The sequence below is a fragment of the Sus scrofa genome, chromosome 8, assembly GCF_000003025.6.
Source record: "Sus scrofa isolate TJ Tabasco breed Duroc chromosome 8, Sscrofa11.1, whole genome shotgun sequence".
Classification (NCBI taxonomy): domain Eukaryota; kingdom Metazoa; phylum Chordata; class Mammalia; order Artiodactyla; family Suidae; genus Sus; species Sus scrofa.
The window spans coordinates 119,658,011-119,685,462 of NC_010450.4; the positions used below are offsets into that span (position 1 = coordinate 119,658,011).

At 36.4% G+C, this 27,452-nt stretch overlaps 1 protein-coding gene across 6 annotated transcripts in view; it reads left to right on the plus strand.

Annotated features, from left to right (window-relative positions):
- PPP3CA (protein phosphatase 3 catalytic subunit alpha) overlaps positions 1 to 27,452 on the plus strand; it is a 325,435-nt gene that overhangs the window by 228,830 nt on the left and 69,153 nt on the right. For all 6 annotated transcript variants that reach the window (XM_021100471.1, NM_214128.1, XM_021100469.1 and 3 more), the window contains 2 exon segments: positions 17,937 to 18,061; positions 26,849 to 26,960. In XM_021100471.1, coding sequence (XP_020956130.1) covers positions 17,937 to 18,061; positions 26,849 to 26,960 — 237 coding nt within the window.

Consider the following 27,452-nt stretch of genomic DNA (forward strand, 5'->3'; position numbering starts at 1 on the left):
TAAGTAAAGTGAACATTAAACTGTCTCAATGAGTTTTCCAGGTTTGCCACCATTGCTTAAATGAACACTTGAAACTAACAAGGGCACTAGAATGCCTATTGAAATGATCTTTGAGTTAAATAAAAGTAGAAGAATTTTAGCTTTATTTATTCATTTTTTAGACATAAACCCCTGTTTGTGGTTGCCTGGAATATTTTTCTCATTCTCTCTCTCTTTTTTTTTTTTTTTTTTTTTTTTTTTTGAGGGTAGACCTTGCCTTCTCCACCTGCCAAATAAGTGGGAGGGGCACATGAGCCAAGAAGTCGGGCCAGTCAGCGTTCCCTGCACACAGCGATGGATTCATGATTAAGCAGGGGATCTGCAGGGGTCAGGTCACAGTTACTCCAGGGCTCAGCTTTGGTGGAATTGGTGGAGCCACCTCTTAAGTCAGCATGCTAGCAGGATGCGATTTGGAGGGTCCTGGAATAAGTCCTGACTTCAGTAGCAGAAAATAAGACCAGTGTGCAGAGAGAAGCTGACGTGAGAGTGAAGGAGGCTTTGTTTAAGCCCAGAGGCATTTGTACCTGAAGCCAGCACTTATATTTTACTGCATCTTATTGGAGAATTATATACTTAGTTACTGTTGTGAATTAGAGGCTTTTCCATGGTCTTGGGAGCAGATCTTCCATGTGGCTCAAAGGTTCTGGGCTATCTTCTACCCTCCCACCTGTGTGTTGAGGAGCATTCAGACTCCACTGGGATCTTTGAAGCTTTGATGTATTCTAAGTCTCTGTGTTTTTAAAACAAGTTGAAACTCTTTGTTTCACTTTCAATACATTATATTTACAAACAGGGGAAAGCATTGTGTGCATCAGTTAATAATTCAGAAACCTGTGAATATTTAGCTACTTTAATAATGAATGTCAGTTAAGGGACTTTGTAAATGATGGAAATTCAGAAGCATGGAAATAAAAATACGCTACTCAACACCAAAATAGTAATTTCTGTATAATTGAGTCACAAGTAATTTCTACTTTAAATGTTTCTGCAGTTATTTTTTTTCTGATCTCATGTGTTGTAGGAAAAGAGGTGAATAAGAAAACAGTGTCCCCTTGCTTGAACTTTGCATCTACACTTGTAAAGTGGGGACCATCAGCTACCCATTACGTAGCACTAAAAAAAGAAGGTAAATTTTAACATAAGATGTATGAAACTCTTTAGGCGGGCAGATGCCAGCGATATTTTAATTTTGGAATATTATTGTAGTCTTTTGTGGGGTGGGGGCAGCTTCAATCAATGAACCTGAAAAGAGCAAGGGGTATCATAGACATAGGGGACTGACCTTACCTTGAGCTGCTAACCTGTGCCCGTTACTACAACACCATAAGGTCTCCTCTTCACAGCCACTGTGTGTGCAAGGTAGCTGCTGTTGCCCTAATTCTACATGTTAGGAACCTAGAGAAGTGAAGTGACTTACCAGAGGTAAGATAGAATATTTTTCTCTTGCCCAAATCTCTTCAGTGGCTCCTCTGTGGATGAAGTTCACACTTCCTAACTTGGATGACATAAGCCTTACTCTCTGAACCTTGCTCATCTTCACAGCTTCATCTCTTTTCATTCCTTCCCTAGACTCCAGGTTTATAGATCTTCAGAAATGTGCCACAAGTTGTATCTTTTTTTTTGTTGTTGTTATACAAGTTGTATCTTCTGTCTTCTTCTGTGAGCTCTCTGCCCTCTTCCTGTCCCCACCATCCTGTGACCAAGTTCTCTTCATTCTTCAGGTTTTAGCCTACGTAGCAAATCCTGCAGGAAACCACCAAGTTCACCAATCCCATTGCCTTGTTCATAAATTCATTCAGCAGGTATTTCTTGAGGATCCGCTTTATATCAGGCACTATACTGGGCACTAGGAATATCAGGGGGAATGAAGAAGAAAAAAAAATCTCTTCCTTTAGGGCTTTTTCACCGGGATAACTGTCCCTTATTAGATGCATGAGAACTTCGTTCATATCTAAGTTGTTCTGTTATATTCTCAAGGTCTAACACAATGGGATATAGTAGATGTGTTAAAGGCTTTATCTTCTGTTGAATCGGGGAACAAATGAATGACTTCACTTATTATTTCATTTATAATGGTTCATGTAGAAGTCTAAGAATGCTCTGTTTGACCCCTTTTATCTTTTCCCACTGCCACCATTGTAATAGCAAGCCTGATTTTCTGGTGACGGTATTATTGCAGTGAACCTCTAATTGGAATCAACCGTGCTTTCAGTTTTTCTACATCGTTGGATTTTCCACACAGTTGCCAGATTTATCTTATATTACTGGGATTGTACGCCTTCTCCTTAAAACATCTCATACTGAAATTCAAGTCCCTTCATAATCTGATGACACCCTTGTACTCAAATTTATGTCCTGCTGTTTCGAGTATACCTTCTAATCAGTCCAGGTTTTTTTTCTTTTTTGCCTTCCACTGATTCTGGTTCATTTGCACCTTCCTACTTAAAGACTTTACTCTTTCTCTTACACATTTTATCAACACTGCAAGTCCCTTAAGATTTCTTTGATAAGGTCACCCAATCTTCATTTCTGTGCTTTCTGACTTTCTGTAAGACCTCTGTCTGTATCAGTAGTGGTCATAAGTAAGTGGCAGAAAGAGGGAAAGAAAGAGAGGGAGGGAGGAAGGTGAAAACCTCACATGAAACTCCCAGGGATAAAAACAGTAAAAGCAGAGCTTATCGTAATAATGACCCTAACACTCCTCAGGTATCCTTAGCTCTGCAGCCAGTGTGTGACTTTAGCCACCTTCGTCTCTGCACGGTCTGACTCTTAGCAAGGGCAAGGTTGGGATGGTCAGGATGACTTAGCACTGCCGAGAGGAAAATTACTTATTTATGAAACAGAAGGAAAGGATCATACTTGCCATGCCTGCCTCAGAAAACATTTCAAGCCCCATGTTTTTGGCTTCTAACCACTTCCTGGGAAACCTCTGTAGGACACGGAGTAGAGTCTGATTTTACCCTTCTCTAATTTTGAGACATTTGAAATGTTAGAAAACCTCTGAAGCTTTTTTAGCTGTCTACATTGCATATGTCCAGAGGCCATAGAATGAAGTCCATGGTCAAAAGTTAGTGTCTTTTTATTGCTGACAAGTAAAATCAGTACTATTAAGCAGTTAGAAGCTCCGTCTGGTCCCTACTTATACATGTAAGTCTCATATCCCAAGTATACTTTATATTTCTTAAGGGAATTAATTGTATTTATATTCCTTTAGTATAAATTCTATGTCATTCTTTATTTCGTATTTATATAAGGTGTCTTCCCACCAGTTTAAAAGAATAGTGACTATTTTTTAATTCTCTATACCATCTATCACATAGGAGATACTTACTACCTGCTAATTAAGACAAAAAATCCTATTTTATGAAGTTATCTATTGTTTAGGATTATAGACAGTTTGCCTCATCTGATATGTGAACTCTGTGTAAAGTATCAAACCATCATGGGAGAAATCAAGTGTTGTTTTATAAAATGTAGTTTTTTGTTCTCGTTTGCTTGTTTTGGCCACACCCTCTGCATGTGGAACCTGAATCAAACTTGGGCCACAGCAGCTACCCAAGCCACAGCAGTGACAAAGCCAGATCCTTAACTCACTGAGCCATCAGGAAACTCCTGTAAAATGTATTTGAATTTGTGATGTGACTAATGAAGATGTTTCGTATTTAAAAAGACAGCCTTATGTATTAAGAACCTTAAAAATCTGTTTAAAATGCATTAAACAAGGTATACAGAAAATGGAAAGAGTTCTGGAAATTTAATCAAGTAGGTTTGTAAGGAGATGCAACCTGGAATTATGTTATTTTATAAAAGAAACTTTTTCATAGTAAAAATTACCTAGTTTAAAAACTCACCAAACACATTATAAATACGTTTTTCAGGTATTTTTATATTTTGTTGAGGGAAAGAAAAAGAGTTGATTGATAATCCTGGTTGGTCTTTTTAGCAATTCAAATATATAACAAACATTCATCATTTCTAATTGATGAAAATTAGACTAAATTTGAAACTACGATCACAAATGAATCACAAGCTACGATGAGTTATCAGCAGCTATTTTCTGTTTTCCAAACACCTGCGTTAATTTGCCATGATCTTTAGTTTATATGCTGTCTATAACATGTTAAGAAAACATGATTTTTTGCATGATTTGATTAGATATGTGTCAAACGCTGAAGAAACAAGAAATGTGAGACATAACTCGTGCTCAAACTGGAGACAGGCACATATGTAAATTTGCAAAATATACAAAGGCTTTATGGATGCTATGATTTCAATTACTTTAGGTGACTATGACCCCTGTTTATATTCATAAAGATTTACAAAATTGATAGTTTATATCACTATGAAATGTAATCAACTCTGTAAGAGGAGTCTTCAATTGAGTGAATATTAGTTCCAGCATAAAAATTTGAGATAACCCAGTACAAGTTTTCAAAAATTTTAATTGATGCCCCTTTGGAATTAATGAATCCCATATGTTTCTTAATATAATTTTAAATTTCAAAATAAGAACATCATTACTCAAAGTAGATGTAGATTATTTATCGTTTGACCTTTATCTTTAGAAAAACTGTATGTTCCTATAAGAAATTTACAGGTGATAAATAGGCAATGAAATGACATGCCTACATGGGAGACTTTAAACCCACATTTTTTGACTGTGAGTCAGTCCTCAGAAATTTCAGGATGGAGAAGGAAAGCCTCTGATGTCAGGAAGCTAATACTTTTTAGTACCATTTTGTATGTGCAGGACTGCTCAAGTATGCTCTAAAGTCCTTGAGGCCAAGTTCCTTGCCTTCTGTTTCTTAAATGTCCCAGAACCAAATGTCCCACAACCAAAAAGCAATCAGTCTGTGATGTTGTTTATTTATTCTTTTAAATAAATTCTGTTAATTCACTGAATTTAATATTCAGTAAATAGGCTATATTTTAATGATTCATTCATTTTTTCAGGTGTTCTGGAACATCTGCTTAAAGATAGACAAGGACATAATAGATAAAGGAAAACTAGGCGGAATTAAGAAATAGATTTTTCTTAAATAATTTTCAAATGTTCTCTTTTTTCCCCCCTTTGGCTCTGCCCTTGGCATGAGGAAGTTCCTGGGCCAGGGATCAATTCCAAGCCACAGCAGTAGCAATGCCAGATCCTTAACCCACTAAGTCACCAGGGAACTCCGCAATGAATGTGTTCTAAGATGTCTGTGTTGCTGATATAGTTTTAGTTTTATTGCTTATAGTTTTGTTGATAGTTTTAGTTTTTTATTAATGATTTTTATTTTTCCATTATAATTGGTTTACAGTGTTCTGTCAATTTTCTACTGATACAGCAATGTGACCCAGTCACATATCACACACACACACACACACACATACATTCTTTTTCTCTCATTATTCTCCATCATGCTCCATCATAAGTGACTAGATATAGTTCCCAGTGCTATAAAGTAGGATCTCATTACTTATCCTCTCCAACTGCAATTGTTTACATCTATTAACCCCAAACTCCAGGCTATCCCACTCCCCCCCCCCTTCTTTGGCAACCACAAGTCTGTTCTCCAAGTCCATGAATTTCTTTTCTGTGGAAAAGTTCATTTGTGCTGTATATTAGATACCAGTTATAAGAGATATCATATGGTATTTCTTTATCTTTCTGATTATCACTCAGTATGAGAGTCTCTAGTTCCATCCATGTTGCTGCAAATGGCATTATTTTGTTCTTTTCATGGCTGAATAGTATTCCATTGTGTATATATACCACATCTTCCTAATCCGATCATCTGTAGATGGACATTTGGGTTGTTTCCATGTCTTGGCTATTGTGAATAGAGCTGCAATGAATGTACAAGTTCATGTATCTTTTTGAATGAAAGTTTTGTCCAAGATATATGCCCAAGAGTGGGATTTCTGGGTCATATGGTAGTTCTATATTTAGTTTTCTGAGGGACATCCATACTGTTTTCCATAATGGTTGTACCAATTTACATTCCCACCAACAGTATAAGAGAGTACCCTTTTCTCCACACTCTCTCTAGAATTTATTGTTTATTGACTTGTTAATGATGGTGTGAGGTGGTACCTCATAGTAGTTTTGATTTCCATTTCTCTAATTATTAGTGATGTTGAGCATTTTTTCATGTACCTCTTGGCAGTCTGTATATCTTCTTTGGAGAAATGTCTCTTCAGGTCTTTTGCACATTTTTCATTTGAGTTGTTGGGTTTTTTGCTGTTGAGTTATATAAGTTGTTTATATATTTTAGAGATTAAGTCTTGTCAGTTGTATCATTTGAAACTATTTTCTCCCATTCTATAGGTTGTCTTTTTTTTTTTTTATGGTTTCCTTTGCTGGGCAAAAGTTTGTCAGTTTGATTAAGTCCCATTAGTTTATTTTTGCTTTCATTTCTGTTGCCTTGGGAGACTGACCTAAGAAAACATTTGTAAGGTTGATGTCAGAGAATATTTTGCCTATGTTCTCTTCTAGGAGTTTGATGATGTCTTGTCTTACATTTAAGTCTTTAAGCCATTTTTGAGTTTATTTTTGTACATGGTGTGAGGGTGTGTTCTAGTTTCATTGATTTAATGCAGCTGTCCAGTTTTGCCAGCACCACTTACTGAAAAGAATGTCTTTTCCCATTTTATGTTTGTGCCTCCTTTGTCAAAGATTAATTGACCATAGGTGTCTGTGTTTATTTCTACTCATATATTTTTAATAATCACCCAACTAAGAATTAAAAATTCAATTTCCAAACATGCCTCATATACCAAATAAACATACGTTTTTACTGACCAAATGGTAGCATTTAAATAATCCTTCTTTTCATCTGGTTATTTACCTTTATATTTTAGGTCATTTACCATTTATGTTTTAGGAATATCACTCATTAGCCTTGTTTACTTACTGGTAGACATAAATAGAGCTGACTTACTGAAAGTCAGTGATGGGTATACTAATATCCCCACTGCTTTTAATTGCCAAATCAGTGATGAATTTGCAGACTTTAGAATTATATATCATTACCTTGTTTTCTTTGAGTTTTAAAAATATTAAAAACAAAATAAACTTTTAAATTGTGAAAATTTGACAAGCCATGACATGGATGAGAGCTGACTCCCTTTTTTCCTATTCAGAAATTTTTTTCTTAACTGAGTTTTCCAGAAATCTAAAAAGAGTGTTTTTTTTGTTTTTTTTTTTTTAAGTCCATTTGGTGAAATACCTTACATTTCTTCTGTTTACTATGTCACTTCCAGCTTTTAAAACATTACTACCATTACAGAGCCGGGGAACAGAGTGGTCTTATAAATGAGCTTTGCTATAAAAGAAAATGGTACTAACTGGAAGCTCATCATGGTGCTGTTACTGGCTGCAAGATGGGTAATATCACTAAAGCCATTTGGAGATATTTCCGCTCTTAGAAAATGGAAATCGTGGCGCATGAGACCTAATCTGTTTGATTTCAACAGTAATATACGATAGCATACATTTGGATAAAAAGTAGAAGAAAATAGAACAACTTTTTGCACTTTTTTTTTTTTTTTTTTTTTAGGGCCATAGCTTCCGCATATGGAGGTTCCCAGGCTAGGGGTCAAATCACAGCTGTAGCTTCCGGCCTACACCACAGCCACAGCAATGCCAGATATGAGCCATGTCTGAGACCCACACCACAGATCACGGCAGCGCAGGATCCTTAACCCACTGAGTGAGGCCAGGAATCGAACCTGCGTCCTTATGGATTCTAGTCAGATTCGTTTTCCCTGTGCCACAATGGGAACTCCTAGAACAACTTTTTGCATCTTTTATTTTTTTTTTATTTATTTTTTTGTAATGGCTACACTGACTATAGATACTCAGGTTGTCTATCTAAATCTGACAAAGAGGTTTCTTAGATAGACAACCTCTGGAATACCAGCAAACCTACCATTTCATCTTGTGTCGGTACCACACCATGGGCCACATGTGCCACAGCATGCTGGGATTTTCCCTCTTATTTTATTTAAATTAGAAAGTTGTGTTCAGAAGGTATATTATGAAGCTGCCTGTGGATGAGGCCTTTGAAGCCTCCTATAAAGATTAAGTATTGTGTCCTGGTTCCCTAAGTGGGGATTTATGGGGCGAGATGGTCAAAGCCTGAAGAATTGTACTGGAAAGGAATAGAGTATGATTCTGTAAGGAGGAGATTGGGGAAACCAAATTGGAAGAGCCCAGGCTTTCTTGAGATGGTAAAGCTGATTCAGGGAGAATTAATAAGAGCATGATCAACTCAAATGCCACTGCTTATTAAGGTCATTCAGGAGGAATACACATACAAAACAAAAACTCACAAACAGCCATTATGAAGCTGAACAGCATAGCTTACAGATTGCATTCTTAACCATTACACTTTACCAGCCCTCATCGGGGGAAAAGCCAGAACTGAAAGTAAACTGTGGCCACAGCTACAAGACAGTTTAAAAAAAAAAAAAAAGAAGAAGAAGAAGAAGGTGAAGCAGCAGCAGCAGCTCCAGATATACAGGTTTGAAAGACCCAGGATGGGAATGCTAAGGCACAGATCTATAACTCCCGTTAAGTAGCATCTGGTCCTGGAAGACGTTCGTGGGATCTGAAACCTGGCTCAGTATTTCAAAACGTGAAGAGAACAATCAGTCATTTATTAATAAATATATAAGTACATCAGTTATCAAATTTATTTATATTTGGCTGAAATGACATCATCTCATAGCTAGTACTCTTGATTATCTGGGGATGGCAATCTAGGGTTTAGTGAGGTATATAATGGAAATAAATCCATATAGCAAATAATGGATAGTTTCCAGGACTGATCACACTTGGACTATGAACCAAGTGATGACCAAATTCAATTAAATAGCACTATAAGTATTACATATATTTACTTACTGTTATTATTTATTAGTGTCACATTCATGAGTGCGACTTAAATAATTCCATAATGTTATTATGAACCTTTAGCAGTTAGGCATTTTGTTAAAATCTAGATAGGTGCTGAAAAGGAAAAATAGTGATAACAAATAGAACAAACATATTCTTATTCAATAAATTGAATTCTTCCAGTAAACAAAATTTTTAAAAAATCTCAAGTGAGAACACTCATCTTTAAGATAATACACACACACACACACACACACACACACACACACATACACACACGTTTCGGTAATTGATTTTTTTCCTATTGATTGGAATACACTGGATATATACCATGGTGCTGTGTACACTTACTGGTCCTTCTATAAAACAGTTTAAAATGCAGACTCATCTAGTTTCTTTCCATATAATTATAAAGTGAAATTTAGGGGATTCAGGTATTTATATTTAGTACTAGATTGTTGTGATTTTGTTATCTATTATAATCTCCAGTACATTCCATTCTCGTTTTTTCAGTTGTCCTATTGCATTTCTCATTAACATGGCTAAAGTTTATTTATCTTTGTAAAACAGTGTCATAAATATAGAGAAAATGTTGTCAAAATTGCTATTAATCTATACTGGTGCTGCTATTGTTTTACTTTTAATTTCATAGCTTTATTTTTTCTTCTAAAATTTTTGAAATGTCGGAATTTAGCAAATTTTAATTTAATGTACAGATTTTTCATTGTTGTTTTATCCTATCAAACCCAGAGTGCCCTGGTTAAGAAATCATATTTTGTGTTTTATAAAGTATTAATACATGTTTAGCATTTGAAAAATAATGTTGACTGTAGGGAAAATATTAATTATTTCAAAGTGTACCCCTTTAATGAATTAGTCCCCTATTATTTTTTCTTGGTTAGTTTATTTAACAGGTTGTGAAGATTTCCAGATGTATAGTGAGTGCTGTAATGAAATTCACTTTTATCTTAGTAAATGCCTGATTTCAGAAATTTACACATTCTGCTAATGAACCGCACATATTTAGGCTGTTTGGGTTGCACTTCAACTTTTCATCCACCAAAGTTACATAAGCCTGGATTATCAACAGGGGAAAATAGATGTGTACTTGTGGGACCCACTGTGTTTAAGCTCTAACAAAACCTCTAATTGCAAGATTGTTCTCTGCAAAACTGCAAATTTTGGAAAAGAAATAGCTATAGCAGATAGAGGATTCAAAAACCAAACCAATAAATTCAGTAGGTTAATCTCCTCATGCTGAGAATTAGCCATAATGTTAGTTCCTTAACATTAGAAATGTTATTGTCTTGGGAAAATGTGGCTATTATGGAAAAAATATTGAGTTGAAGTAAATGAAGCTGAAAGTAGAGTGGAACGCTAATGGTGAAAATTGCTCAGTGATTCAGTAATGTCTTTTCTAAAAGAAAAATCACAATCTGTTAGTTTAGTGTGAGCTGGAAGGACTTGTAGAGAAGTTATTCTACTTCATCCAAGTCTTCCAAGATGATAAAAGCCAGTGTTTTGGAGGAACTAAAACATCTTAATAGAGAAATAAATAGTGAGTCAAGAAGTAAAAGCACTTGATTTCTAAATTATAATATTGATGCAATTTTGAAATGCTAGTGCATTAGAAATCTGTTTTCATCTGCAGCTGTTTGGGGTTTTGTTGTTGTTGTTTATTTGTTTTAACAAACTTACTCCTCTGTCCCAGGCATCCTTAGTTGTGTAAGCATTCTTTAACCTGGAAGTCTATGACATTATAAAATTTTTGCTTAGTTCAGTAAGAAGTTGACCCAATGGTGTTCTTTGATGGATTTCCTTGGCAAGTAAACAGGACCAAATGTATAAGTCTGAGCATTAACTCAAAGCTATTCTAGTGCTTTTATATGAAAGTATATACATTTATCTTACATTTGTTAGTATGTCTTTCACTTGGGATGGCACTTTATCAGAATTCTTTTCAAGCTATCAATTGTGCAACAATTGTGTTGGGACAGCATCCTAATATGTTCTGTACTATCCACTGTTTACATTTTCTAATGTAGCAATTAGTTGCCAATGTGAATTTAGAAACAATGGAATTCTTTGAAAAGCAGTAAATTGTAATATGGGTATACTTATTTGCAGAATCAATAAATTAGCTTATACATGCATACTTGATTACACATTACGTATGGTTGTTGTTTTGAGCCCTGTCCCTTTTCAACAGAGAGTTACCAGCATTTCTGCTAGTCAGAAGATGCAAGGTGTACGCTTGGGTCTTGGTTATGGTTATCTTTCCAACTTGTCCTTCATCCTCTGAGATTATTTTCTCAAGAGGCTATTTGTTCTCAGTATGCTGGCCATTATCTTCTCTCCATAGCAGTGTGCCAGTTTCAGACACTCTTTTAGTTGCCCTATGACTGATTCATTGTCCAGTTTGTAGATCCCAAGAGCTTTCTCTACTGAGTACAAAGAGCCCCTTGTTACTGCCCCAGCTGTTTATTGCTGTTTCTTTTTAGCACTATTTTGTTGTAATCTACAGCGAATAAAGTCTTGAACATGTTTAATGACTCTCTAACTGCTGCACTGACCACTAATCTCCAAATAATTCCTCCTTTGTAATGAGGGGCTTTACACACACACACACATGCAGGCACACGCACACACATTTACAAATTTATATTTATGTTTATATACACTTGAACCCCAAAGTTTGTAATTTCTAAGTTTAATAACTAGCTCTCTAGCAATGATAATAGAAATAAAAGCCATAAAAGCTATTTCCTTCCCTAGTAAAGATAAATCTTATGTGTATGTTATTTTTGTTTCCCCCTTCAAAATCTATACTTCTCAGAAGACTTGGATCAGAACATGTTGGCACCACTCATATGAGAATCATTTCCAATAAACTTTTATTTACTGTGGGCTGTGAGTCACTGGGGGAGGGATGCAATATTACGAGGTGATTGCTCAAAAGTAATTGTTTAGGTATTACGTAGTAGTTGGTTATTTAGACATAATGTATATATTTCCTGATGGTAGAAGAGAGTGGAGTATTACGTTTTTTGTAAATACAGCAGGATGTTGGGCCCTCTTGCAACATTTAGTTGTGCTGAGAATGTTAGAACAGCCACACTGAAAACCAGAGTCACCTAACTTAGAGAAAGAACCAAGAAGATGAAACAATCATAGCACCTTCTCAACAAGTAGATTCAGCTGCTCAGTGTACCTGGTAGTCCTTACTTTGTCTGATATAAAAACAAATGGAGGCCTGCATCTCACAGGGAAAATAACCATCGTGTTGTAGCACATCAGGTTGCTAATGCAGGAGGGTAGCAGTTATCCTGAAAAAAAAAATTATTTCATTATCTTTGATGTGTTAATTTCATTAAATGCCATAACTATATACATTTCTGATAGAAATATGTACAATTCTGGTAATCTGTCAAAGGCATGATATATATATTTTTGAGTGTTCAGCCAAGAGGATGGATATTTTTCACAGACATTGGGAGTGTTTTCATTACCTACACTATGTTCCTATGTTCTCAGTGCCTTTTCAGTGTCAGGTGTTTCAGGACCTGCCCCTAGTTGAGTATCCTGCCCACCAGCGGTGTTCCATTGGGAGTGAGAAACAAATAATGGGAAGCTTGGAGAATGTGGGAAGCAGGGGTATATTGATGAAGAATGAACTGACCTTGAAGGTATAATAGAACTTGTCAAAGCCTAGTTTTTCTGGAAGTGCTATTAAAACCAAGCAGCACTGAAGATGAAAGGACCTAGCCTGATGGAGAATTGCAGGCTGTGAGCAATCCAGCAGATGGTTTGCTTCATTAGCTGGCATTTGTTATATTTCACTTCTCTTTGGACACTACTGTCTTAGGTACCCAAGAGACAGAAGGTGGTGGCCCTAGCATCACACATAAGGAAGGTTACCTGGCTATACTTCCCACTTACCATCACATGGAAGTAGTTTCCCCTGTATTTGATGCCCTGGCCCCACCCTCTATCCTCATGGGTACCCAAGTATGGATGCCTCTTACGGTGATCGCTTTCTTCCTGATGTTTGATGGCAAAATAGTGAATGTTCCCAAGTATTAGGACTTTGGAATAAATTCTTTACCTCAAGGCTGAAATGCACAAGGCCTGAGCAATAGCCACATTCAAATGCACACATAAATTTACTCTTTGTTTATGCCTTCCTTGGATTCACTCCTCGATCCTCAACTCCATCAAACAATCACTTCAGTATTATCCTTTAACAAAATAGAACGTGCTGACCTCACACCAACCTGGAATTAACATTGAACAAAGCTGCCTTTCCAGTAATCTGTTGGTAATCTGTCAAAGACATGATATATATATCATGTGAACCCTGTGAGGGGAACCACACAAGAATGCAGAATGAGAGCTGAGTGTGCTAAGACAGAGGGTCAAAGGCATAGGTCTCTTTAGTCTTACTGACTAGATAAGAGTCATCTAAGAGCTTGATATAAATCTGCTTTTCTGAAGTTACCAAGTCAGCTCCCTGGAATCTGTAGTTTGAAAACCTCCCCAAGTGCTTCTCTTTTTTTTAAATATTATTTTTTATTAAAATATAGTTGACTTACAGTGTTGTGCCTCCCCAAGTGTTTCTGATGTTGAGCTAGATAAAGAAACCACCATAATCTCTGTTGAGGTCCCACATTCTCCCCGAGGCTTGCCAAGCACTGTTTTGAAAGCTGTGACTTAAAGGCTTAGAAAAAGCACCATCTCATTCAAGTCTTCCACCAAAGCAAACTCCACAGACCTGTTGTCCACCTGTGTCAATCCCAAAGGCACCTCAAAAATCTGTGACTTCTTAGTTAACAACTCAGCGCAGCATAGGTCCCGTGCAAGAATCCTAGGATAGCACTCTTGTACCTGCTGGATGGTGGGCGTTGTTCTTCACACAGTGGTTACAGTGAACAAGACCGCTGGCTTTACATAGGTTAGATCCCAGTGAGAAGAACTGGGAAAGAAATAGGCATGCAAATTAATCAGCTAGATAATTTCCGAGAGTAATAAGTGCTATGAAGAAAATGAAACAAGTTAATTGGAAAAAGAATGGTTTTGGAGAGAGATGCTTCTTTTTATAAAGTGATCAAGAAAGACCTCCTTAAACTACTGATAGGAGTTGAGACCTATTGGATGAAAAGGAGTCAGCCTGTGAAAATACAAGGAAGGAAGAAACCTAGCTTATTTGATGCAGAAAAAAACTGGCATCTAGTGAGCAAGAAGGGAATTAGGATGGTGACTATGCAAATAAATGAGAAATGACTTTTGAAAAAGATAGATAGCTTTCACTTAAACTGAGCTGGGAAATCCTTAAATCTCCTAATAGAATATCTCCATTTTCCAGGTACATTTTATTTGAGTTAACTGTTTTATTTCATTGGGCTTTGATTATTTTTTATGATTGTCTGTGCATGTTGCTCTCCTTAGCTGAACATTATCGTAAGTGGTCCTTACTGGAAAAGCATGATCTGAATTGTGTGGCATATCTAAGGTAAAGTCAGTGATGATGTGGACATCATACCAGTAATTGGATTTTAGGGTATTTCGTTTTCCATGACAACTTTACAGCAGTTGCTCTCTACTGTTTTATGTCTTCAAGCCAAGATCCAGTAATTGTGCTGATCTTGTAAATCACTGAGATTCTCTCTTATCACAAAGATATTGTAGACTAGAAAGAAGAGCTTACTTTTCATTTTTTTATAAAATTGCACTCATCATAATGTATTTCTCCAACAAAAGAAAAGCTGTCCTTAATGTTTGCATTGTCTAGAGCCCATTTATTTATAAAATTGTGTAATTCTGATTGCCAGATTATGCTACAGTTGTATGTCAGTTGCTAAGACCACTTAATTTTGAACCCAGGGTTCACAACCTGAATTAATGTCTTGGTATTTGTCACTGACATGGAGATATAAAAAAAATAATGATCCTAGAATTTTCAGCCATGGCCAGGAATTGAAAAGGAGGAATCATAAGGGAAACAGAGGATGGGGGTGGTGGGAAGAAAGAAAAGAGATTCTCCAGAATGCCATTCACTCCTCCTTCCCCGGCCTCAAGCACCAGAATCCCATTCTTTCTGGTACATTGATATTTTAGATACAACTGTTTTTGAAATGCCACTTTGATAGAACATTTATCAAGTTCATTTCAGGTTCTAGGAACTCTTCTAATCCCATTACATTATGGATGCCTTTAATTTTCACAATAGCCCAGTAAGATAAGGTACCAATATTATAGATTTTATAGATTCATTCTATAGATGAATACACTGAGGCTCAGAGAAGTTGAGTCACTTAGCTGAAGTCACTCAAGTAGTACATAGGATTGGAGCCTGAATATATGGCTGTTAAATGCTGTACCACACTGCCTCTGATGGCTTTGGTACAACCATTTTGACTCCGGGACCTTTTATTAATAGCCTAAAAATATGATTATTAAACTTGTCATGTAATACAAATTCCGACTGATGTTTGATTTGTCTATCCTACCACCTTATCCAGCCTGAGCCTTAGTTCGTAGTTAACCCTCATACCTCTGATAGGATAATGATAGAGGGCCAGTGGCAAGAAGTGTCATGGTCACAGGCATTCTCATTTGACAGGACTGCATCAGTTCAGCTGAAAGGAAACACCTTGTTTCATACTTCCTTTCCCTGAAGTTCTTTCCTGCAGCTTATGAACTTAACAGAGGACTGTCAAGAAAGGCTTGGTTTCCAACCAGACCTTGTTTGTGTAAATTCTGGTTTGAAACATATGCATGACAGGTGTAAAAATGCTTACAGTTTGAGAGAAACTTGTGATAGGTAAGCCATCCTAACTATAATTTCAAATGACAAATCAGTGGAAGATCAATTATCTCATTCCTTAATAACTAATAAGCTTTTCCTTGTCTTTCTAAAAATTTGGTGATAACAAGATGTGCAAGATAGTCTTTTAAGTGGACTTTATTATTATTAGCCCAATTAAGTTTTAAGAATTGTTGTATTATCTTATTATTATTAACATCAATTTTCACTGCTCTAAATGCAGCCATGCAAAGCCCCTCCAAAGTGGGTACTAGCTTCTCTGCCCAGCAGTGTTTGAACCATGACACTTTCTGCTCTTTTTTTCTTTCCCTTTTGTTAAAATATTATGAGAAAGTGCTATGTCTATCACAAACCGAATTCCTCACTGGTCCAGGTTAAGGACCTATTTGCAAAATACTCAACTCTAAGAATATAAAAAATGTGTATATTTATAAATGGTCTTCTACATGATGTTGTAGAAGAATATGTTTCTGATATTTGTACTGTGTGTCTCTTGCTTATGAGAAGGAAGAAGCCATCGGATTGGAACCCATGAAAAGAATGTATTACCAGTTATAGCTCCTTGATTTACATCCGTTGTGATAACATTCTAAGATTTTTAGGTGCAGACATTCTGAAATAGGGTCCACTTGTACCTGTTTCAGATAGGTAGAACTCTGGAACCTTGTTAGCTGTTCCTTAATGGTAAACATGAGTATTTATATGACATTTTTATTCATCCATTGTTTTATATTTTTTTCATCTGTGAACTCCTTTGACCCATTCTTCTCTCTATCAACTTTCATCAGATAAAGGAATGACATTCGGAACATTTCTGTAACTTCCTTGTGATCACAGCATGGAATGTGTTAAGACAGCATCCTTTTGCCTCCTGATTTCCAAATCACTGATATATTCATGCTATGAACTTCTTAACATTAAAGAAACAACCGCATCACATTCATCATTCACACATAAAATAGATTTAAAATATTAAATATGTATGTACATGTATAAACCAAATAAAATATCAAATATAACATGATAAGGGACAGAAAGAGCTTTGAATTAGACAAATCTGAATTGAAACTCTGGGTCATTCATTTTTTAACAGTGATCTTGCCTAGCCACACAACCATAATTGAGATAATATTTATTTTTTTAGGGCTTTGAATTAGTAGCAAATGGATTAGTAATTACTGAATAAGAGGTTTTTAAAAAGAAAGACAGTCTTTTAAGAATTTTGGTTTAAAAGAGAAGGTAAGGAAATTAAGAAATATCAATTCCCAGTGGTTTTTTGGTACTGTTTTATAGGATTACTTTTGTTTGTTTAACAATTTTTTTAAAAAGTTTTGACAGCTGATATTAGGGTACGTCTCATAAAAATACTTTTATAAACATAAATTCAGTTGGACTTTTTTATTTCTTAGTAGCGTTTTATAATTGATGGCATTTTAGAGTCAATGAAATACAGTTTTTTAAATACACATCAACATTTCTTTCTCTTTAAGAGTTAATAACATACAGTAGTAATACATTCGGATTTCAGTATATAGATTATGTTGCATTCCTGAACCTCTTTTCTTTTTTTGTCTTTTGTCTTTTGAGGGCCACACCTGCGGCATATGGAGGTTCCCAGGCTAGGGGTTGAATCAGAGCTGTAGCCGCTGCCCTACGCCAAAGCCACAGCAATGCCAGATCCAAGCCGCATCTTCGACCTACATCACAGCTCACGGCAACACCAGATCCTTAACCCACTGAGCAAGGCCAGGGATCAAACCCATAACCTCATGGTTCCTAGTTGGATTCGTTAACCACTGAGCCACAATGGGAACTCCCTGAACCTCTCTTTGACTCATCCCTTATCTACAGAAAGAAAACATACCCCATAAGATTGTTGGTATTAAATTTCAAGATGTGTGTAAGTCTCATGACACAGTGTCTGGTGCAGAATAGTTAAATGCACAGTAATAGCCATTTTTGTTACTATCATCTTTATTTTTCCAGTTCATTTGTGAATTGGTAGATCTGGATGCCAAGCCAGGTCTGCTAAAAATTAACTTTGGAATCTGCCTCACTTTCCTGTTTTGTAAAAAAGTTTTAGCTAAAATAACCTCTAAATTCCTTCTGGTTCTAAAAGTTTGTGATTTTATTATCTAATTTAGAGTCCTAAGATAAAGTAACCATAAAGGGAATTTTCTTTGTTTCTTTCAGTTTGTGGGGACATCCATGGACAATTCTTTGACTTGATGAAACTCTTTGAAGTGGGGGGATCTCCTGCCAACACTCGCTACCTCTTCTTAGGGGACTATGTTGACAGAGGGTACTTCAGTATCGAAGTAAGTCTGCGTCATTTCTTCTTAGCTGCTCGGCAATGCTTCAGCAATATCTTGGCAAAATAAAAGTGGGAAAGAGTATTACCTTAATCAAATCCCTAGTCTTTTACAGTGAACTTTAATAGATGTAATTTGGGGGATATTACATATCCGATCTTCTGTTGCTTCTCATATGCTTTTTATTGCATAGAAATGCCAAGAAATGGCTAAAAGTAAGAGTTTGCCGTTTCTGCTTTTTATATATTTGTAACTTTGCCAAAATTGCATCATATTTTACATTGGATAATTCTGTCTCCAGTTGAGAGAAGGAATCAAAGTTGATTAAATAAGCAGGAATGTGTTTGCATGTTTAAATCTTATCATTATGAGGCAGTAAGTTCTTTGTGTAAATTGATAGTCAAGTTCCTGTGTGTCTGTCTGCATTTGTGAGTTCATGTGAGTACACTTACAGCTGCTGTATTTTGTCTTTTTTGACACCTGTCATCTAACTAAGGTAATTTGTTAAAATCATTAATTAAAACAAAAACAGATAACCCTTGACTAGAGGTTCTTCCTCAGCCTCCCACCTGCATCTGTTTCAGGTAAGTAGAAGTTACATTCAAAATAAAGACAAGAGTCTTGTTTTATTGACATGTTTGTTCTTCCTTGTGCTTAACATGGTATCTCATACAAAGAAAGGCCTTATTAAATATTTATTAAAAGAAATGGTTTGAAACAAGAATAAATTTTAAAGAATCAGAGATCATGCTATAGTAGCTGATATTACATATATGCTCTTGGGAAAAAATGCATTAAAAAGGAAAAAAGTTATTCTTAATTAAACAGAGAAATCAAATCTACTGATGTCTCACACTGGTGTCACATAGTGTCACTGGTGTCACATAGTGTCACTGGTGTCACAATATGGTGTCACATATTTATCCTAGAGTAAAAAAGATTCTAGGATGTTACATTTTCATAATATTTTATTTACTATAGGAATATTTCATGTTGAAAACCATGTCACTTCTAAAAAGCTTTTGCTTTTAAACTATTATATTAACTTTCTGTGCATGTGGTTATTCAGTTCACCTCCAGTCATTGACTCTATATAATCTATTGGCAGTATAGTCAATTTGCACCAATATGTTAATCACATTTATGGGCCTCATTTAAAAATCACATATTTCTTAATTATTCGTGGTGATGATGGGGGGGAAGGGGTGTTGTTGGTACGTAAGTCCAAAAAGAGAAAGTGCATTTTGGGTATTTCGTCCATTTAGTAAACAGGAGTTATCAATCACATGAAAGGTATATGCACTATAATTGGGGGAATTTAAAGAAATATATACGTCCTCACTCTCTAGAAACCTAAATCTATGTAAGAAAATACAACTATAAAAAGCTCTATAGATGAGTTCCCTTCATGGCTCATCGGTTAACAAACCCAACTAGGATCCATGAGGACGTGGGTTTGATCCCTGGCCTTGCTCAGTGGGTTAAGGATCCGGCATTGCTGTGAGCTGTGGTGTAGGTCGCACACACAGCTTGGATCCTGTGTTGCTGTTCCTGTGGCACAGGCCGGCAGCTTTAGCTGATTCGACCCCTAGCCTGGAAACTTCCATATGCCACAGGTGTGGCCATTGGAAAAAAAAAAAAAAAAAAGCTTTATAGAATCAGAAGCCTAAAACAGAAGGTCATCCGGGGCTCAATTATTATTTCAACTGATTATTAAAATCTTGGGATAGAAGTAGTTGCTATTGGAATATAGAAATTCAAGAGAATTTCAGGAGCATATATGGCTAGGAGAACAAGTAAGATTTAGGTAGGAGGGAAATTAAAGTGAGAAGAGTACAGGGGAAGAAATTAGTAAACCTTAAAAGACCTCACTCGTGGTCTAACTTGACCAATGTGGCGGGAAAGTGTGATTGAGTACAACTTTTGTAAGACTTTAGTGTCACATTAGAGCTAATATTGGCCAAGAGAACAGGGAATTAAAAAAAAAAAAAAAAAAAAAAAGATAACAACATAATGGTTTGAACAGGGTAGAAGTTTATTCCTCTCTCTAGTAAAAGTCCGTAGATGGGCATACCATGGCTGGTGTGACCCAGCCTGGTGCCAGGACCCAGGCCCTCTGCCTTATTGGTCTGATGTTTGTGGCCTCATTCCAAAGTCAACCTCATGACCCAAGGCTGCTACACCAGCTTCAACCCTCACGTTCCCACATTACATGCAACTAAAAGGAAAAGAAGAAAGAAAAAGATTGTCCTCTGATTTAAGAAGTGACACAGTTACTTCCCAGGGGCCAGAATTTGTTGACATGGCCTTATGTGATTTCAGTGTGTAGCTAGATTTGAGAAAGACTGCAAGAGACAGAAAACAGAATGGGAGGGAGAGAGTTTCTGCTACTTGCCTTAAATTAAGGCTGTATGGAATCTAAGTAAATATTTTAAAAAATTATTTAAGTAACTCATATTCATCTTATTTCACTATGTGTGCCTATGAAAGGGTCTGAGGATACACGAAATACATATTCTACTTTCCTTGAAGCTCACCTTCTAAGCAAGGAATGACCATGACTCTGTGTTGGGAATGATTATTTTTATCATCCAAATGATGGAGTGTTATGTCAGAAAAAAATTTTAAGACCATAATATGGGTGGGATTTTTAGCAACTTAATTTGCCGTCTTTTAAAATCTAATCAAAGACAATAACATGGTTTCTGATTAATTTAGTAATAAAAATACTCATGTGCTGCTTGAGTAACAGTTGGTGCAATTGAACAACTTATTTGTCTCACCAGCTCTGTTTTTGGATGACATTATTTCCCAGTCTTTATTTACCTTTGATTGTTTTAAAAAAGAGTTTGGGCTTCTGCATCTCTGGCCTCAAATCTCTTGAAACTTCCTAAACTCTCCCTAATCAGAGCTTTTTAAAACTCTTGTGTCCTTCAAGTAAAGAATTTGAGAAGCAGTAATCACTGATTTGTTCCTCAGTAGATTTTTTTTTAGTCTATGATTAATCTAGATATTTAAACTATGAGGGTTGTGATATTTTATGTAATATGTACCTTCTGCATTTCAAGCAAAGGATCAAAGCATGAAACCAAATGTTGGTGAGATGTTGAATGTAGGTATCACAGGGCATTTAAAAGTTCTGAGATGCGTATATCAGAGTCCCTATCTTCAAAAACAGCTCTTTAATTAAACTCCAGGAGTCTGAGAGCATAGCCCCAGGGACTTGCCACACGCACACAGAGAAGACAAAAATGTGATGGCCTCATAAGTAAAAATGATCCATTTTGATGAGATTGTGACCTTTGAGGGCTTTGAGGATGGCTCAGTGATATCATCCTATTTAAAATAGAACAGACATTTATATAAAATACCCTTACTGAGGATACCTTGGGGCTTTTTATTGTGGATTAAGGAAGCTGACATTACTTGCAAGCTGGAGATGGTATTGTTTGCCTAGTATAAATGATCTCATTTATTCCTCACAGCTCTGCAAGGAACATGGAAATGTCTTCTTTTTCAGCACGCAGAAACCAAGGCTCAGAGAGAGTCACACACATAGTAAATGGCAGTGCCGGGATTCCAAGTCTGTGCTCTTTCCACTCCTTCCCATGCCTTGGCCGCATATTCCCTAAATGGACCACAAAGAATACGCCCGTCAGTGATGCAGACACTGCTACACACTCTTTCATTCACTCATGCGTGTGCAAACACACATAGCCTTCTCCCCCACCAATATTGCCTGAACGGCAAAGCATTAAACATACAGTATTCTCTCTGAGTATTCTGTTGGTTAAAGACAAATTCTAAAATGAGAGCTCAGTTTTTCAGCATGGACTGTCCTAACAGGCTTCTCGATTCATCTCAATAATTCAGAGCTCCGCTGCAGGTGTTCTCCTTTGACTACTCTCTGGGCAAAGCAGAGCACTTAAGTTTAATTTTTACCAAATCAGCTTGCAAGAGTAGGTTCAGATTTCACATGGTCTCAGCTGGGTAGTATTTGCAGGCACTGGGTAATGGGCTCTGGGCAGGACACGGAGCTCATTTTATGCACTCCCTCCCTGCCTCTCTCCCCATCTTCTTTTGCCAAGATTAGGAATCCTTCCCCACAAAGTTAGCCCACATAAAACAAGTAAGCTTTTGAGTAGTGAGGAAAGAGGTCATTTTGTTTGGGGTGAAAATTTGTCTCACCCCAAATACTGTCCTCTTTCCAATGATGGGATTATGCTACCTGATCTCTTTGAGCAAGCCTGTGTATGTATAGGTTCTCGTCTTGAGTATGTTTTTCTGAGAATGCAGGGGAAAACTCAGAATTGCCAACAGAGGCACACACAGCTGTTTCCTTTTCTGTTCACTTCCTCTGGCTCCCTTTCTGGCCATTCTACAGGGCAAGCCATTACCTTGAGCTTAGAGAGCTGGCTCTGCCCTCAGCCCTTACATCTAGATCTCAGCCCAGGCCTGAAACACCTTTGAGCACGAAGAGGTGTTGCGTTTATTAGCTGTGAACTCATAGACTAGAATGAACCACAGCGAGTCAGGCGGTGTTCCATGTTTCTGCCTGAGAATAACAAGCAGACGATACAGCAAGTGATGTTAGGTGACAGAGGGATGCCACAGATATGAGGAAGAAATTGTCTGGCTGTCTCCCTGCAGCCAGCCATCTTTATAGTGCATTGTGATTCCCACTGCTGCTTCTCCAAGTGCCTGTCAAACCAGGCAAATGATGTCTTAGATGAACAGCATTTGACATTTCAGGAGTTTGGATCTTTTCCCAGCCAATGCACATCCCTCACTGTATCATCCTGTGACTGAGAGACAACGCTTTTGATTGGAATGTTTCACAGCATGTATAGTTATTTTAAGGAGCTGCTTGATACATATCTGCAGCTCTATGTGCATATACATTTTTTTTACTTCCTTGCATCCTCTTTTAAATCTTTTGTTACTCCCCTATACAAATTTTCAGGACTATGCATCATTAAAAGGCATAAATTACAAAGTAAGTCATTGCACTACTATTATCAATGAGCCATTAAACTAATGAAGAAAATTATATCCTTAGTGCTGCTTCATTGGGGAAGATAGATAAGAAAAAACTATGAGATAAAAATTAATGAAAAGATGGAGGATACTCAGTTTTTCATATTGACTAAACCAAACTAATTTTCAATTGTGAAATATGTTTAAGTATTCAGTAGAGCTGAAAAAAGTCGTCGAGATCCAGGTAAAGTGATTAGTGCATCTCACCATGCAAAAAAAGCCACTGGAACTTGCCTCTCTGTTTCTACTTTAATCAAGTTAATCCAGTGAAAATTTTATTCAAATTAGCCATCTGATACCACCTGGACAAAAACCACCAATTAACTGCTTTTTATTTCATTGCTTATTAATTGTGATAGTTTGGTTTGTTTTTTTTTTTAACAAGAGACTTTTCTTTATTTAAAGAATACCAGGTTATAACTTTGTTTAAGATCCTCAGCTCTCCCGAATGTTAGAACTTTAGATGGCAAAATAATTGCCAGCAAGACAGTGTTGTGCTTGGCAGCTCTCTCCCACCAGATGTTGAGGCTGAAGGCTGGCGGGGCTCCACTCGCCAATCCACCCTTGCCCGGTCATTTACCACGCCACTTCTTCCATATTGGCTGCATTTGTGGTTTTATTCAGTGTTTGGGAAGATATTTTCTTCTTGCCACAGGGGAGAGGGAAATAAAATGTGAAAAGAGGACTCTTATTTTTAGGGTACTCTGAGCCAAGAATTTGGAGATTTGAGTTTTCTTTCATCTCTCCTTTCCTTTCCCCTTCCTTTTCTTTTCGTTCCTTATCTTTTCCTTTCTCCTTTCTCCTTTCCTCCTCCCTCCTCCTCCCTTCCTTCTTTTTTCTCTCCTCTCTCTTTCTCCCCCTGCCCACTTCCACCCCTCCTTTCTGACTGCCTTCCTTCTCATTTACAGGAAAGGAGTTAATATCTCCTAAACTCCCACTATATACAGGGTGCCTTACATAAGAAAGGGCATGAAATGTGTATTGAATCATTTAAAATGTGACTAGGTATGATAAGCATATCATAGAACTTCTCTGTACCACTCTTTGAGGTTTCAGTTATGAAAGAGCTATAGTAATCAGGACTAGAGGTGATAAAGCCATGTGTTAATGTCAAAACAGGATTTTTAACAAATGGCCAAAAAAAAAAAGAAAAGAAAAGAAAAGAAAATATGGGTCCTAGAATGTGATTCTTCTGGTAGTATTTGAGTAGGGTAAAAAAATTGCATTTTAGAATTTTGTTGGAGAGATTAGAGCTTTGCTGTGAAATAAATTATTACCGGCAAAATTAACCAAAAGAGTTTAGAATTGTGGTTACATTTTCAAAAGGATATTGATTGGGAGGTGGAGAGCCATCTGGGTTCTGAAATGTAACTGAATCTGAGTAGCGGTTTCACAGAAATGTACATATGCAAAAAATCATTGATTTAAGATATGTGTACGTTTTAAGATATGTACTGGATATAAGCTATACATTAGTGAAAACAAAAAAAACAAAGAAAACCTTCTTTAAAAAGTAACCATGGTATAGCCAAAAACATGTATTCTCTCTTCCAGTTTATGCATTAAATACAACAGTTTATGCATTAAATACAACAGTTTCAACAAGTAAATATAGTTTTTGAAAAACTTCCCATACTCATTCTTGTTCCAAATCAGACATCCAATGTTAACAGCCTATGGGGGGGGGGGAATTATACATAATATATAAGGTATAATTTAATTTATATTTTAAATTTATAATTTTAAATAATTAATATTATTTATCTACAATAAAACAAAATATACATGTGATAGTCATAGATTTTAAACTGAGAATTGTCCTCTCATTGACCTTAACAACAGTTTGTAAATACCTTCTCGGAAATGTGAAACAAGCTTGATACTATGCATTCCTTTTACTAGAACATGTAAATGCACCTTAAACCTGATACACAGCAATCAGGGACTCATTGAGCCACATACCACCCACTTTTACATGTATCAGCAGGTCATAATCCTTTAATATAGGCCAGTTGGTCAGCTTCTCAGAAATGGCTATATCATCTGTCACATGAACTTCAGGTAAAAATTATAATCAGAAACTGGTAGTTAGAAAATTAATTAGTGTAACATATATATGTAAAATTTGATGTCAACCTGTTATTTTTTTTATTCAATCATAATCATGTAGTTGAGGACATAGCTTGATTGCACAACTCAACAATAAATATTTTTTTCTGATACTTAGTATTTTCTTCAAAACTTGGGCCATATATTCAAACATTTATTTACTTCCACTCTTTTAATAAATTATCATATGAGCTGATAGAGATGATGATTGTTCACAGCACAAGAAATTAATTGCCAGTAGCTTTTCCCTTTGGACATTGTCCAGCATAACTGCTATATGTTGGAAGTTTCATTATTAAAATATAGATATTATTTGGCTTTTGGTTTTTAGATTTAAGTAACCAGAATCAGACTTGTCTCAGTATTTTTCTGGTTCTGTGTCTTCTTAGCTTTACTTTCAAAATAAATTTCATCGGAATAAAAAAGCATAATTGTTTTCAGTGTGGTTTTCTGATCCCTGTGGATTTTTTTTTTTTTCTTTTTCCTGTATTTTTTTTTTTTCATTTGCCCTGTGTGGCAGTTCCTGGGCCAGGGATGGAGTCTGAGCTGGAGCTGAGACCTACACCACAGCTGCAGCAACACACCAGATTTGGGTCAGGGATCAAACTGGTGCCTTCACAGGGACGAGCTTGGTCATTAATCCATTGCACCAGAGCGGGAACTCCATTTTTTTATTTTTCATTTTTAAAAATGTTATTGAAGTATAGTTGATTTACAGTGTTGTGTTGATTTTGGCTATAGAGCAGTGTGATTCACTTATACATATACACATATCCATTCGTGGCACGGTGGGGAGCATAGCTGCCTTTCCTGTGGATTTTTAATGAAATGCTATTTGAGGATAATGAAATTGGTGTGAATACTGCGTATCCCAGTTATCTCAGTGCACACTTCAGAAAGACTGTGTCAGTGTAGGTTTACTCCAAGCCTGGTCACTTTATACTTGGCCCTCAGTTTTACACAAATTGCAATACTGAAGGAGTGAATTCGAGAGTTTTAAGATATTTGAAATGTTTCCCCTAGCTATTAGCAGCATGTGTAGTGAGATTCCCTGGATCCAGCTTAATTAAAATTATGTATAAGAAGCTCAAGGCTTTAAATACCAAAGGCATGGGAATAAAAAGACTAGATGATGGGAAAGAAGAAAGCTAGAGAAGAAGAGAGCGTAATTGAAAATAGAGACACAATCCATGTCAGCCTGAGGTTGTCAGCATTGCTTCCAAATGTTGTCTCACCTTGCCATTCTCATTCTTCCCTTTCTGTTACCTGACTTTTACAAAATAATTAGCTATATAAAAAGAGGTGTCTTTTGTTCATCATTTTGTTCTCCTACTTTTATTTTCATTTTTAGTATATTTTCATTCAGCCTTTTTCCAATAGACTGTCCGCAGTCCGTTGTTTTCATGTGTCTAGATCCCCAGTGCAATGTTTATCTTTTAGTACAGATGAACTTTGGCTCTGTACCAAAGACATGTTTTTGGTGTGATTTTCAATATCCTCCTTAAAAAAAGACCCAGCGTTTTGGGAACTTTTGGTCACAGTAGCACATGTAGTTCATGTCTCCCTCATATGGAAGCCAAGGTATGCGTAAATATAATGGAAAACATTTATTTTCATATTACTCTTTTTTTTTTTTTTTCTTCTCAGTGTGTGCTGTACTTGTGGGCTTTGAAAATTCTTTACCCCAAAACACTGTTTTTACTTCGTGGAAATCATGAATGTAGACATCTAACAGAGTATTTCACATTTAAACAAGAATGTAAGTATGCTTCACGTGTCTTCCTTTAACACCATATGTGCTAAATAGTCATTTTAATCCATAGGAAGAGCGTATTACAATATAATCCATTGCCTAAGTCAAAATTCAAGACATGACACTATGTCATTTCATAATTCTTTCTGAGCCTAGGCACTTAAGAGAATTCAGAATTCCTTTTAAAATTATAAATTCTTTATAAAGTGATGTAAGATTTTGAATTAATATTTGAGGTGATTTATCCTAAGAAACAAGTGATGAAATTATTCTTAAAATAGCCAACATTCTGCTGCTTAGGATAATCCTATTTTTTTTTTTTAATCTCAAATCACTCAGTAAAAATGAATGGAGGAGAGGCTCAACCTTGAGCCTCTCTTTCTGGACCCAAGAGATTTACTAGCTTCGGGTGGATTTTTCAAAATTAAAGATGACTTCTTCATTTAGAAATAAACAGTAGGTGTGAGGAGGGCTTCATATAAATTTCACTTTCCTCAT